At 40.2% G+C, this 14,328-nt stretch overlaps 1 protein-coding gene across 4 annotated transcripts in view; it reads right to left on the reverse strand.

Annotated features, from left to right (window-relative positions):
• The window catches only part of LOC109310903 (fibronectin type-III domain-containing protein 3a-like), a 65,899-nt gene that overhangs the window by 36,786 nt on the left and 14,785 nt on the right, over window positions 1-14,328 (reverse strand). For 2 of the 4 annotated variants that reach the window (XM_019536261.1, XM_019536260.1), the window contains exons 3-4: window positions 4,027-4,102; window positions 2,700-2,776 (exon numbers count right to left, since the gene is read on the reverse strand). The exons of 1 other annotated variant lie outside the window; for it this stretch is intronic. In XM_019536261.1, the coding sequence (XP_019391806.1) occupies window positions 2,700-2,776; window positions 4,027-4,102 (153 nt within the window). Of the gene's footprint in view, window positions 1-2,699; window positions 2,777-4,026; window positions 4,103-6,378; window positions 6,434-14,328 lie in introns of all 4 variants that reach the window. One more of the 4 variants, XM_019536259.1, reaches the window with a different exon arrangement.

Here is a 14,328-nt window from a genome sequence, read left to right on the forward strand (position 1 = left end):
AGGGCAGCTAGGATCTGGAACCAACTTCCAAGAGAAGTGGTGCTGGCTCCTACCCTGGGGGTCTTTAAGAAGAGGCTAGATGTACACCTTGCTGGGGTCGTTTGACCCCAGTACTCTTTCCTACCATGGCAGAGGGTCGGATTCGATGATCTGCTCAGGTCCCTTCTGACCCTAGAAACTATGAAACTATAAAAATTGAGTTATTCCAGTCAAAATCAAATGGATGACCCAAAGGTATTACGCAGTATCAATATTACTACAAAGTTCCTCTTATTCAGGATATAATAAAACAGATCGGTTTCACAAAAAAGGACCATATGTTTTATTCTGCTAGCTCCTCCACAAGTCTCCGATAGAAGCATGTTTTGTTTGGCTAAGTCTTCTTTGCAGCATTTCCTAGTTGGCTGAACAGGAACTGCGGATGTGGAACTGCTACTAATGCCAAACACACATTATGAAAAGCTCCTCAATAAAAAAAGACAGAAAAAATACTTTTTGGTCATATTGTTCTCAAGGGAAAGAAAATGTGTCAACTCATGGGTTATGATGACAAAGTCAGCTATGATGTAACCTCAAAAACGCATTTGTAATTTTGTAACAATGCCATTATTTTTGATGGACTATCAGCATTTTTTTAAATATAGGTATTATATAAAACAGATTATGTTTAATTTTAGATTAAGAGGCTAATTATGCAAATTAATCCATTATCATGTTCCTATTTTAAATAGTTCCCTTTTTTCCCCTCTAAAAACAACTTTTCTACAATGAGCTAATTACATTCACTAAAGCTAAGTAAGTCTAAAATTCATGGCCAAGTTTTATAGATTAGATGGAAAATAGAAACTGATGACAAAGGAAAAAAGTGAGTTGTCAGTTGGAAGTGGGCACAGAGCCCATTATTTCAATATTTCATTCCATTCCATTAGAAGCCAGTGTTACTACTTTTTACTTACTTCTGTACATCTTTGGGAGCAGAAAGTTAAGTCTTTATGTACACTAAGCTGAGATGAGTTAAAAAACCCAAACTTTTTTTTTAAACTTGGTTTCTAATATCACTTATCCTTACCACAACCACCAAATAAATTATTTTAGCTGAGACTATTTAAATATCATTCCCACACTGTTCATGCTCCAATACACATTAGGTTTGAGCTCTGAACCATCTAAGAGGTGCACAATTATGATATTTTTTTTTGGTCAGAACACCATAATATGACACTATATAAGGACCTTTCATTCTGAAAGGTTGTTATTGTCCTTCCAGCAAAGTTTTGGAACTCAACTAAAGCCTCCTCTTCACATCTGAAAGTCTCTCCCTACTCTTGTTCTGAGATTATTCCAACTAAAAAACATATTTTCAGCTTGTTCATTTCGTATTTAGCCAGTGCTTTGTTTAGTCATTTGCCCTGTTAGGCTCACATATCAACAACACTTATGAAATTATCTGAGGGAGCTAGCACACATCTTCAAGACTATGTTTAGTTGCAGTGGCAGCTACACAAATCCACTGTAGCAGCAGGCAGGTGTCTGCTCAGAGACTATGGAGTGAGCTACTCAAGCATACTAAGTGACAAATTTTCTGAACAAACTAAGAACCCACTCTTTGTCTCAGGTTTACACTTCTTAAACTACTTATCTATTCCTGTGGAATATCAACCAGATAAAGAGCTTTGAAACCCCTGAAGCCCTATGGAAAAATATTTTGTAAGAACAGAAGATCTAAGGAACTGTCTTTATACAGACCAGGAAAAAGGAGGTCAGCAGCAATAAGTCCTGAGAACTAGAAGACAGCATTCACAACTGAACACATCGGGCTATGGAACAAGCTTCAAAAGTTCAGACAAATTAAAACCTAACCACCAATTCCAGAATATAGTGCAAAACTCTTCTCACAACCAGAATGCTTTAATACCAACCAACCTAACTGGGAAGAGTCAAGAGCAGGTCTCTCTCTGAAGTCCTTTACAAATCTAATTTATTTGTGCGGGTGGGGATTATATACTTCAGATTGGTGCTAAAAAAAAAATAATTAAGATGACCAGTCATTTCAAAACAGACCCCAAAGCATCATCCTGTATGTATTTGGTAAATGCTTAGTTGGGGGAAAAAAAGTCATACTGGTTAAAAACTCCCAATTCCATGATCTATTCCTGTGAGTTAACTATGATCTGATGATTACAATATCTGGCAGTAATTATTCACCGAACTGAAAAGCAGCATCCTCCATGGACTTCTTAATAGCAACAGCCAAAATGACCGGTATTAAAATTTAGATGGTATCCGCTTACAAAGAAAAAAAATGTATTAGAATATGATTAAATATTTTTTAATAATGAAACTGTTATTGAGAGAAACTCCTTGCAACTTACATGAGGCTCTCCCACTCAGTGAAAGACAAAGATGGCTTTAAGATTCTGAGCAACTAACCAGATTTGGATATGAAATTCCTAGTTCAGTAGAGGTCGATCGTATAGGCACTTGGCTTTGAAAGTCTCAGCCTAATGCTATATACAAGCCATCTGATATAAAAGATCCGTCTTGTGAAGAAAACCACAACGCTTACAAACTGTAGTATTAAATATCTGATGCATCAATTCCACGGACTAAATTTTTGGAAACTGTCTTTAATTTTTGTTAGGGTTGCAAAGAACAATAGTTTTAATGAGATATTTGAATAACCATACATTAATAACTACCTGAGATACATAACCAGGAGGCACAAATATTGGAGGCATTGAACCATTTGGTGACATCAGAGGAACGTGTGCTGGACCTGAAAAGGAACAGTTCAGATTTAAAAATGTCAGCACTTTTCATGACAGAGGGTATCCCAAATATAACAGTTACTCCCTGACCAAATATGATAGCCTCCATTAGGTAATCAATACATCTATGAAGGCACCTAAACTGCAAAATAAACAAACAAACAAACAAACAAACAAACAAATAAATAACCCCCCCCCAACATTTAGACTCCAAATCCATATTGATGAATTTATGGTTGGGCAACTAAATTTAAAAGATAGGCTTTAATGATAATGATTGTGAAAGAAACACTTATGAAAACGCTAAGTAAACTTGCACAGGATGGACCATGTCCTTTTTTTTTTTTTTTTAAAAGAATTTTTTTAACAACTTTTTATTAGCAGGAATGGGCATGTGAAAAGTATAGCACATGGAATATGCTTAAATTGGCGATGTCCAGGGTACAGGCAACTGGCCAGATCCAGTAAAGCTATTTCACTTAGTCTGTGGGGTTCCTGAAGGGGTTAAGAATTCAGGGTGATGCCTGCTACTGAATTCCTGGGTGTGGAGCCCTGCTAGGCAAGTAAGTGGGCTGGGGAAAGAGGAGTTGATCCGGGAAAAGAGTAGCACACTTAAGAAGAAATGAAAAAAGAATGAACACTACAGATGATCACTACAGGAAAACATTCTGAGGTAAACATCGTAAAAGCTATTCCAAACTTGGAAGTGCTGAGCTCTATAATTTAATCCTCTAGGGACATTCTGAAAGCAGGTTTAAAATTTGCAGAATTTTACTATTTTTTTTCTCCTAAGCACAACAGCATTTGTAAATGTACACAGCAGAGCAGAATCTACTCCTGAATAGCAGACTACAAGTACACCGCAGTGCACTGAGATCCTATCATACAGTATCCAAAACAGTCTAGCCTGGTGTGGCAGAAACCCCCAGTATATTAAGTGTTAACATTCTGAGGAGTCAGCTATTTACACTAATTGGAGTTTACAATGATGTTCTAACTGGCTTCTATGAACTATCAGCAAAACTTGTTGCTTATAATTAGCAAAGTTAAACCGATAAAATTTAACTTTTTCTACAGTTTCAAGTAGCTTCCTAGCTACCCTTAACATTATAGATGGGACAAACTACTGTGTTGCGCTACTAAGAACATGTAAACATGCCTATAATAAATTATGTAGTAGAAGTTTTAAAGCAGTTTTATGATTGCTTTTCTAAAGTTGAACAAAACATTTGATGCCATACATTTGAATTTCCTTTACCTTGGATACACTGGATATGTCCATCATCAGTTCTAATTGTGAAAGTTTCTCCTGGATTTACCTGCACAAGAATAACCTGAAAAAAAATTCCCATGATTTCAATGAAAGTTATATTTACTTCAGAGTTTAAAAAAAAAAAAAACTTTCAGTTTCATTTTCAAAAAATTAGGTAATAAACATGTACATTTTTTATATACGCAAAACAGCAAGTAAAAAAAAATACTAATAAACAGCGTGAGCTGAATTCCCAACATATCTTGATACAAAGTAAATTATCCTTTTTTATGAAAACTCAAAATGGTTTTGATACCTACCAGAGGCCTGATCCATGGAAAGAATAGCTAAGCTTTGTCTTTTCTGTTTTGCTTTCTATGCCACTTCTTTTACTTAAATACCAAGTGATCCAAAATATAAATTATGCAAAGAGAATTCACTTTGCTTTCCATTATCCTCTATAATTCTCTTAACCTCAGAACTAACTAGATTGACAGGAATGGGTATATGGAGAGAGAGTATTTATAGAGGACATTCTACCCTTGAGTCCATCCTGTTTCCTCACTGAAAGTAGGTTAAAATGTAGTTTAACAATAAGTTCTCAAAAGACCTCAATTAATTTTTTGTTATTCAGCTATTTCTGGATTTAATACTTTCCATTTGTACAGAAGAATGTCTGGGAGTTTTACATTCAGACTCCTTCATTAAAACAAATGTCAAATCCATCTTCTACACTCTACAGCTTCCAAAAGGCCTGGTAATTTTGCATAGAAGAAAACATGATTACGCAACTATGGTCAAAGGTTAAGCTCCTCAAATCAACACCAACATATCCACATCTACTTTCACAAAGATTCCTTTGACATCTGTCAATCTTTTTCAGGCTCGTTTTATTATTATTTAAAATAGCTGGATACATCAAAAACTTGAAACTACTGACAGTTACTACACCCTCCTGACATTTTTATGATTTCATTATGATATATTAACCCTTTCCATCATAAACTGACATTTGGATTCAATCTTTTTATCCAATGGGAATTCTGGCCTTTAAGGCCCTCTCTACAGTTACAAGTAGCATGCAATTAACTGGTTAATTACCTTAAAGACCAGCTACACACACACAAACACAAAGTAGTTATCACATGATAAAAAGCTTCAACCAGCTATAAAAAGTCAGACCTCTAAAATGTGTACTGACTTCATAGGTGGTTGCTACCCAGCTTTAAATCTGCATGTGTAGCAGGATCTAGCTTGTGGCTGGGAGCCATGTGAGCTGACATGGTTGCCGGGATGAAGCAAGACTTGGGGATAAAAGCTGCCATCATCCCTAAGGCTCAGGGGTGTGTGAAACCCCCAGCCCACACATGGCTCAGCCCTGGCTGTGTGCGCTCTTAGTCCCCAGGGGGCATGGTAAGAGATGCAACTGCGTGGATCTAAAATTAAGGCTACAAAGCTTTAGCAAAGACTGCTATTTAGAAGGCAGACCATTACAGACACTGGAATAAATTTCATGCAACCGTCCTAACTAGTTATATAAAAAAACTGCTAAAAAAGAAATTTTTTTAAAACAAAACAAGGAAATTATATGGTTCTCTGCTATTCTCTGTTCATTATACTGTTACATTCATGTAAATACATACTAAGAATATGCTTATGCTCCATTTGTTGTTATATGGCTTACCTTGGCTTTAGCTTCCTGTAAGTGTTCTAGTATTTGTATGTGTTACTTTGTTATAATCAACCCTTATGCAATACCTACTCTGTACCTTGTTGGGAGAAGAGTATGCAGAAGTGAACTTACATGATGCTAACTTAAATCTTGGAAATAACTGCTGTGGCATGTTATTGACTGAAGTACCATGAATTCTGGTAACAAAGGGATTTAGTTTAAGTGGACGCCACATAGTTATTTACCTTGTATACAATCATCGTCAAGCTCAAATACGCATGCATCAGGTAGACTGCCCACCGTTTTGATTAAAACATGTTTCAAGGGGGGGGAGGAAATCAGTATTAGGACCGCAGAATGACCCTGGAGCTGTTTAAACACATTTGAAGTTCAGCTCCCAGACTACCGTACCAGGCAGCAGTTTGGGGAGGAAGCGAGCAGCCAACAGCAGTGAAAGAACAGGGACTATTTAGAAATGCTGGACATAAGTTCACAGGGGTGGATGGGATGTACCCAAGGGTGTTGAGTGAGTTGGCTGATGAGATTGCAGAGCCATTGGTTATCATCTTTGAAAACTCATAGTGATCAGGATTGGTCCCAGATGACTGGAAAAGGGCAAATATAGTGTCCATCTTTAAGAAAGTGAAAAAGGAGTATCCAGGGAACTACAGACTAGTCAGCCTCACCTCAGTCCCTGGAAAAATCATGGAGCATATCCTCAAGGAATCCATTTCTAAGCACCTGGAGGAGAAGAAGGTGATTAGGAACAGTCAGCGTGGATTCACCAAGGGCAAGTCATACCTGACCAATCTGATTGCCTTCTATGATGAGAAGATTGGCTCTGTGGATGCAGGAAGAGCAGTGGATGCAATATACATTGATTTTAGCAAGGGTTATGATATGGTCTTCCACAGCATTCTTGCAGGCGGGCTGAATGAATGGACTGTAAGGTTGACAGAAAAGTGGCTGGAGCATCAATGGCTTGATGTCTAGTTGGCAGCCACTATCAAGTGAAATGCCACAGGGATCAGTCCTGGGGCTGGTTTTGTTCAATATCTTCATCAATTAACTGGAAGATGGCATACAGTGCACCCTCAGCAAGTTTGCAGATGACACCAAGCTGGGGGGAGTACTAGATATGCTGGAGGGTAGGGCTAGGATTCAGAGAGACCTAGACAAATTGGAGGATTGGGCCAAAAGAAATCTCATGAGGTTCAACAAGGACAAGTGCAAAGTCCTGTACTTAGGACAAAACAATCCCATGCACCAGTACAGGCTGGGGGCTGACTGGCCGGGCAGCAGCTCTGCCAAAAAAAGGCCTGTGGGGCTACAGTGGACAATAAGTTTAATATGAGCTAATAGTGTGCCCTTGTTGCAAAGACAGCTAACAGCATACTGGGCTGCATCAGTAGAAGTGTTGCCACCAGGTCAAGGGAAGCAATTATTCCCCTTTACTTGGCACTGGTAAGGCTACATCTGGAGTACTGTGTTCAGTTTTTGGGGCCACCCTACTACAGAAAGGATGTGGACAGATAACAAAAATGGTGACGGGGCTGGGGAACACGACTTATGAGGAAAGATTGAGGGAACTGGGCTTATTTAGTCTAGGGAAGAAGAGACAGAGGGGATTTAATAGCAGGCTGAAGGGGGGCTTCAAAAGGATGGAGCTACACTGTTCTCAGTGGTGGCAGATGACAGAACAAGCAGCAACTGTCTCAAGTTCCAGCAAGAGAATTTAAGTTAGATATTAGGAAGAATTTTCTTACTAGGCAGGTAGTAAAACATTGGAGTAGATTACCCAAAGTGGTGGAATCTCCATCCTTGGAGTTTTTTAAGACCTGACTAACCAAACGTTGGCCGGGATGATCTAGTTGGGGGTGGTCCCATCTTGAGCTGGCGTTGGGCTAGATCAGTGTTTCTCAACTTGTGGGTTGCAAGAATATATGAAAGGGCCATGGACAAACTTTAAAAATGGACCAACAAACTATAAAAATGGATTCTCCTTTAAAAAGAGAAAAATATGTGGGAAACCATGGCTTTTTCCTTGCAGGCCGTCAGAGTTCCAGCTTGCAAAGGGCTGCTTGGGGCCCCCCATCACTCGCACCCCCCTACTGTGGGTCTGGGAAGCAGTGGGTCAGGAGTGAAGGGCACTGGGTAGGGACTGGCCATTGGTGTTTAAAAATGGGTCTTCATACAAAAAAGGTATGAGAGAACGACTGAATGAGATAGCCTCCAGAGGTCCCTTCCAATCCTAATTTTCTATGATTCTATGAACACATGGTCCCTGCTCTCATGACCTTACATGAACCTTAACGTCACAAAAATTGTACCTGGAGATAAAAACTCACCCTGTAAATGCACCCTGTAAACAGCCCTCTTAAGACAGCACTACTACTGTCTGTTTCTGATTCATGAAAGTTGTGCGAGGAAGATAATAAATAACAAATAACAGGCCCTACTTAAAAAGTTGGCACGCTTAAAGTAGGTCCATCCATTTGGCAAAGCAGCTTTGTCACTTGTGTATGACTTGAAATAAGTAAAAGGGAAGAGAGATGTTGCTTGTTTTAGGAAAGTAGGAGCAATCTATCATTAAGGGACAGAAGTGAGGTGGAATGGAGCAAAAATAAGTAAGTAAGTAAGTAAATAAATAAATAAAACGCAGTGATCTACCAGAGCATGACAGAGAATAGGCAAATTAATTTGCTTGCTAAGAAGCAAGGTTGCTGAGGAGACGGAAGCCAGCAACCAGACACTTAATCTGATGGCAAACTTGAACTCCAAAAGGTAGACATGTTCAATAAAGGCAAAAGCAAACTGTGTGAACTTTCAGAGAACCTTGAACAGCCACGTCCAAGATTTTTTACTAGGAAATGGTTTGGAATCTCCAGATTCTCACAGACTGTTCAGAAAACTGAAGTGTATTTTAACCAGAAAGACTCTAAAGCCAGTGCTGCTCAAGGGTCTCGCTCTGCAGGCCAAATGAATGGCAGGGCATGGGTCCATGCACTGGGATTGGGCTCTGGGCCACCTCTGCACACCTGATCTAGCGCACAGGGCCACAGACCTGCAGACAGCCCCACAGGCTGGATGACAGTGTTGGGGGTTGAGCACCTCTGCCCTAAGTGAACCAAAAGAGATTCCTGATGAAATCAAGTTGATCTGAAACATTTCCTGGACTGGAATTCCAAGACTGCATTCACTTTACACAGGGAAAAAAAAAATTTAAAAACCCTTTGGAGCTCATAACAATTCAGTTTGGCCAATGTTAGCAGTACTGGGAAACTTGCCAGACTCCCATCACACTATGCTGCAGATGACTTTTAATACTTTTAAGAATCTACCAAGGTGAGCACCATTTGAAAAAGTATTGAAAAACAATGGTCACATTTTACTTTAAGGTTCTTTGCCTCCACACTCATGTCTTTTTCCACATGGTAACTTTATACATTTCTATCAGACTCCCTACTTGCTTCATTTTTGCTTTACACCACCTGCTGTACCCAACTGAAAGGAATAAAGGCTTTTGCTGTATCATGTGTCTTATTTCTGCAAAATAACCCTTGTGCATTAATTTTAAAATAAACCCATTTTGATTAATCTGTCCTTTTGCATAGTATGGCAAAACACAACAAAAAATATCTTGCTTTCAGTTATACAGCAATCCTAACTTTACTTTCAGAATGTAAATGTTGGACTCTTTGGCTTGTAAAAGTATCTACTCTTTGGAGAAACTGCAGCAAAGGGGTAAGCAGAGTCTATCACATGAAAAAAGGATGGCAACATGATGCAGTTGTTATAAACTTTTGATCAGATGTGCTGGGATAGGACAAGTTGACAATTATCACAAAAAACACTAATGTAAATAAAGATATATTGCTTCTTTAAGAGGCATAGCCATTATTTTCAGAACAGAACACAAAAAAACCCCCCTGAAGTCTTATACATTTTAATTTCATAGCCTTTGACATAAGCCTCATGTTAAAGTGTTAAAGGACAGAACAAACACATTTAGCCAGGAAACAAAGAAGGTCTAGTCCAGCTAAAAATAAATGAGTGTCTAGCTTTGCTGTGTCATGATCAAAGTTGTTCTAATTAACAACCCAATGGACTAACACAAAATTCTAGATGCCTAGCTCGTTATAATGGTATGCAGAGGACACTTCTAATTTAAAACCTGTGGGAGCTCCTTAAGGATTACTTGTACCATTTTCTACTTTGTGTTTACCCTTCATATTCCATTGCAAAGTGCATTAAAGCAGAAAAACCTCACCACAGTAAAACACCAATTTACATGGACACTTAACTTTACTGCTTTAAAGAAGGAAGTAATACTTCACGGATTATTTACTGCTGATGTTATTCAAGCAAAACTGTAAAGACACAAAATAACTGTTACAATAAACAATAAAGCGTATTATGCCATAAAAGCAACTGTTGCATCTGGCCCATACATTGCTTTCAAAGGTACACTTCCAAATCATCTAAGAACTAAATGGCTTGGGGACAACAAAACTATACACTGTTTTTGAGTTCTACATATTGCAGCGAACATCTCAAACTACATTTTCACAGCACTAAACACCAAATTTTATGTAGTGCAATAGCAAGAGAAGACTGGGTTTAGGAAGCCTCCAGACAGGGAGGCTCTAATCACTGTCCATGCAAAACTGCTCAAACAGATAAATCCCCAATGTCTGTCAGGAGACGAGTCACATTATGAAGATGGAGAATTCTTAGTGTGCACTGGGTGCTCTACAGCAGGGGCTGTCAACCAGGGGTTACTGAGGCTGCCCTAGGGGGTATTCATGGGCAAGTGGGGACAGAGCATTGCCATGCAGCATCCCGCGCTGCCGTGCAGGCGCTGTCTGCCCGTGCAGACATGATGCATGTAAATTTAGGAACTGGTGTGCAGTATAAGGCAAGCAGGCACTAGTAAAAGAGGCAAAGATACCTCCATAGCATACAAATACATTCAACAGCAGATGGCTCAGCTAGCTGCCAATATTGTATACAAACAGAAACTACAATCCTTCCTTCAGTACACTGTTAAGCTTAGAGTGAAAATACCTCCAGAGACCACTGTATATGCAGAGTGACATTTTCAAAGGCTTTCATGGTGCCAAATCAAAATAAATGTTATTGGACCAATGAAATGCATCCCTCAGGGGTACTTCCCTGCCAAACTTCAAATTTGTACTCCCAGCTGTTGCTCTTATAAACCTCTTTCAAGGCAGCTGAAAAATGTCACAAGATTTTTTGTTTTCTTAACAATCAGGAAATTGTACTTGTTCACTCATACAGAAGTGACTGAACCATTTTTGCTTGATCTTTATTTAATATTAAATATTCATCTCCATACAGAGATCAAGCATTAAACATATCATCTCTAAAAAGGGGAAGATTTCTGAAAATTAAGAGTGAAGACTGCAGATTAGAAGAGAAACTTTTGATCAGATTTAAATAACAGTAGTCAAGCTCCCACAATAACTAAATACAGCTAAGGCACAAAACTCCATGAGGCCAGTGGAGGTCTGTGTAGCTGGACAGGACACTAGAAATGTGCAGTGGCAAAGGCAGCAGAGAGGAGGAGCAGTCTGGGAAACTACCAGGACATTGCAGTTGCTCTGTTGAACTCTTAAGACCAAAGAAATAAAGAGCCACTCCACCAGTTCTCAAATTTTATATGTGAAGTAACTGTTTTTACTGCATAGCTCCCACTGGAACTGCACAGCTGGCAAAGCTTACTGTGTTGAGGAATTTGTTTCACAATTTAGGAGTCTTTGATGGCAACAGCTGCCTCAGTAAGCCTCCCACAGAATGCCTATACACGAGCAGACTTAATTAATGTCTACTCAATTGAGTCTGCTGGAGTATAGCAATTACTGCGCTCCAGCATCTCGCGTATCAGCATCCCCACACTTCAAAATGGTGGCAGGGGCACTTTATCTAAAGCTTGCTCAACGAGCTTTAGATAAAGTACCCCTTCCGGTGTTTTGAAGCGTGGGGACACTGATACACAAGATCCTCTGGGCGCTTTAATTAGAGCACCCCTGCCCCCCACCCCAGTACAAACACCCTTAGTTCCCAAGAAAGTTTTAGCTCAGCAGCACCCATTCCTTAGTCAGAATAAGATCGCTGGTTCTTACACTGTAGCTCTATTTGCTATCCTGCACAATTTATCACCCTTTCATAGCTTTGCTCTCCAGGTCAGCAGTGCACAAAACCCATTGAACCTGTCATCCTGTGTGAAACCTCAAAACACACAGCCTGGGAAGAAAAGGACAGAAGAGTGGAATCAGCTCATTTCTAACCCTGCCTCCCAAGATTCTCCCTGCCAGTAAATTTCAGCCTTTCCAGGAGGGCAGTGAATTCTGGCAAATTTCTTACAATAAATTTTGCACAGACTTGCTTTTTTTTTTTTTATAAAGTTAATGACAGCCAAAACTGAGTTTCTAAGACTGAAGGTGACCTCCTATTACCCAGTGTCAGTCACTCCCAAATAATTATGCTGCACAAAGATGGAGTTAAAAGCAAAGAAATAAAGGTAACCATTCACGTTCCTGCTCAGAATACTTTCACTTTAGACAGTTATTCCATTTTGTTGAAATATGCACACACAAGGTGACAAAAAAAGTTCTGCTTAAGTTTCCAAATTTGTCTTTCATATGCTGCAACTTCTACTGACTGAGAGAACTAATTCAGATACTTTGCTCCCTCAATCTTAGTTTACATATATAAACTGTCATTAATTATTTTAATGTAGGACTAGACCAGGGGTGAGCAGACTGTGGACCACAGAGCCACTAGATCCAGCCTGCAAAGTGGGGACTTTGGCAGCAAGAGGCTTTGCCTGTAATATTCCTTCACTTTTAAAGGACAGTAATTTTCTTCTGAACTAACAGAAATATCACCTAATACATTTACTGTTATATTAATGAAATTTAAATTAGGAACTACTACAACTTTTTTTCCAAACAAAAAAATAATCTTGCATTTCATGTGGCAGCTTCCTCAATTTCAAAAATTTCCAACAATTCAGAAGCAAGGATTTCCAAATCTACATAGAATGCTATGGTATTACTACAGTTCACTAATTTCACAGTTTTATATAAATAAAAATGTTTTTCAGTATTAAACCAAGCAGCGAAAATCTTAACTGAAAAAAACAAAACAAAACCCACAAACCCCACTTCACTTTAAATTAATTAGAGAAAGCAACTTGGATATCTCCTTTCTAAAACACACCAAGCATCTACTTTTATTAAGGATTTATTAAAGTTCCAACTAAGAAGAAAAAAAGGCTGTTGACATGCTGTCTCTATTTTCCATATGCTTTCAGATGCTTAAGTGTAGTTCGTGTGTGAACAAATAACAATATGTTTAAGTTAATGAGGGGCTTGAGCTACCATATTTACCTCTAGATTTGAAGCCTTTAGTTATTTTCTTTTGAATATTCTATAAAAGAGAACTGCTGGCCCTGGGTCACAGCTGCAGTCCTCTAAAGTTACTAGGTTCTTGACATTATACAAGTTTCCCTCACTTCCTGCAGGTTCTGTATATGCAAATTCACTCTTATGCAATTATACTTTTTATACCCAAAAATTGTTATATGCAAGGTAAATTCACTCTTATGTGATCGGCAGCAGTGGGAAGACAAGAAAAGGCCATGGGTAGGGATTGAGGCTCCAGCAGTGAGGAAGGGAGCAGCGAAGAGCAGGGGCTGGGGTGAGCAGGGCCTCGATCTGCCCCCCCCAGTGGTGAGGAAGGGAGTGGGGCCTGGGGCAGAGGAAGGCTCAGCATAGCTGAGGGGGGGCACAGCTCCTGCTGCTACAGGCTAGGGCTGTGCGAAGATGTGCCTGGGGCAGGCAGTGGGGGTGCTGGGAGGGAGGCTATGGGAGGGGCTGGAGCCATCACAAAATTCACCATTGCCCTCCCACAAACCCTGCTCCCAGTGCTGCCACCGCTCACCCTGAGTGCAATGCAGCCCAACACCCCCCACCCTGCTGGGAAGAGCCTGGCACAGCCCTTGGTCCCAGTCCATAGCAGCAGAAACTGTGTCCCCGTCCCACCTGTGCAGCGCCTGCCTCTGCCCCAGCCTCACTCCCTCCTTCATCACCGGCGGGAGAGGGAAAGGGGGGCAGATCGAGGCCCACTCACCCCAGCCCCTGGGGCTGGGCTTTTCCCAGCAGTTGGAGTTGGGCTGTGCTGCACTCAGGGCAGATGGCAATGGCACTGCAAGGGCTTGCGGGGGCTACAGTGAATTCTGGAGTGGTTGCATCCCCTCCTATAGCTCTCTCCTGAGGGGCGCGGCTATGGCAAATTTGCAGGTAACTGCAGCACCTCTCCCCCCCATCCCCAAGCACAACCTGGCCCAGCCCCAGCAGACTTACCTGCAGCTGATGCAGTAGAGTTGTTGGAACGTATCCTTATTTGTTACCTTGTAAAGTGGGTTCCCTTTATATGAATTTAAGTTATGCACAGTTTTTCAGGAACACATCTACTGTATAAAGCTCTCTATGTGAAGGAAAGCTACATGTCCCTGCAAGCCGATGTTGGCGACCGGCATGGACAGCTAGAGACCCGCTGGGTAAAAATTCGTGGGGAATACGGCACAGGGGACACAACGGTGGGAGTCT

This window comes from Crocodylus porosus, unplaced genomic scaffold (genome assembly GCF_001723895.1).
Source record: "Crocodylus porosus isolate Cpor-Errol unplaced genomic scaffold, CroPor_comp1, whole genome shotgun sequence".
In the NCBI taxonomy this organism is placed as follows: domain Eukaryota; kingdom Metazoa; phylum Chordata; order Crocodylia; family Crocodylidae; genus Crocodylus; species Crocodylus porosus.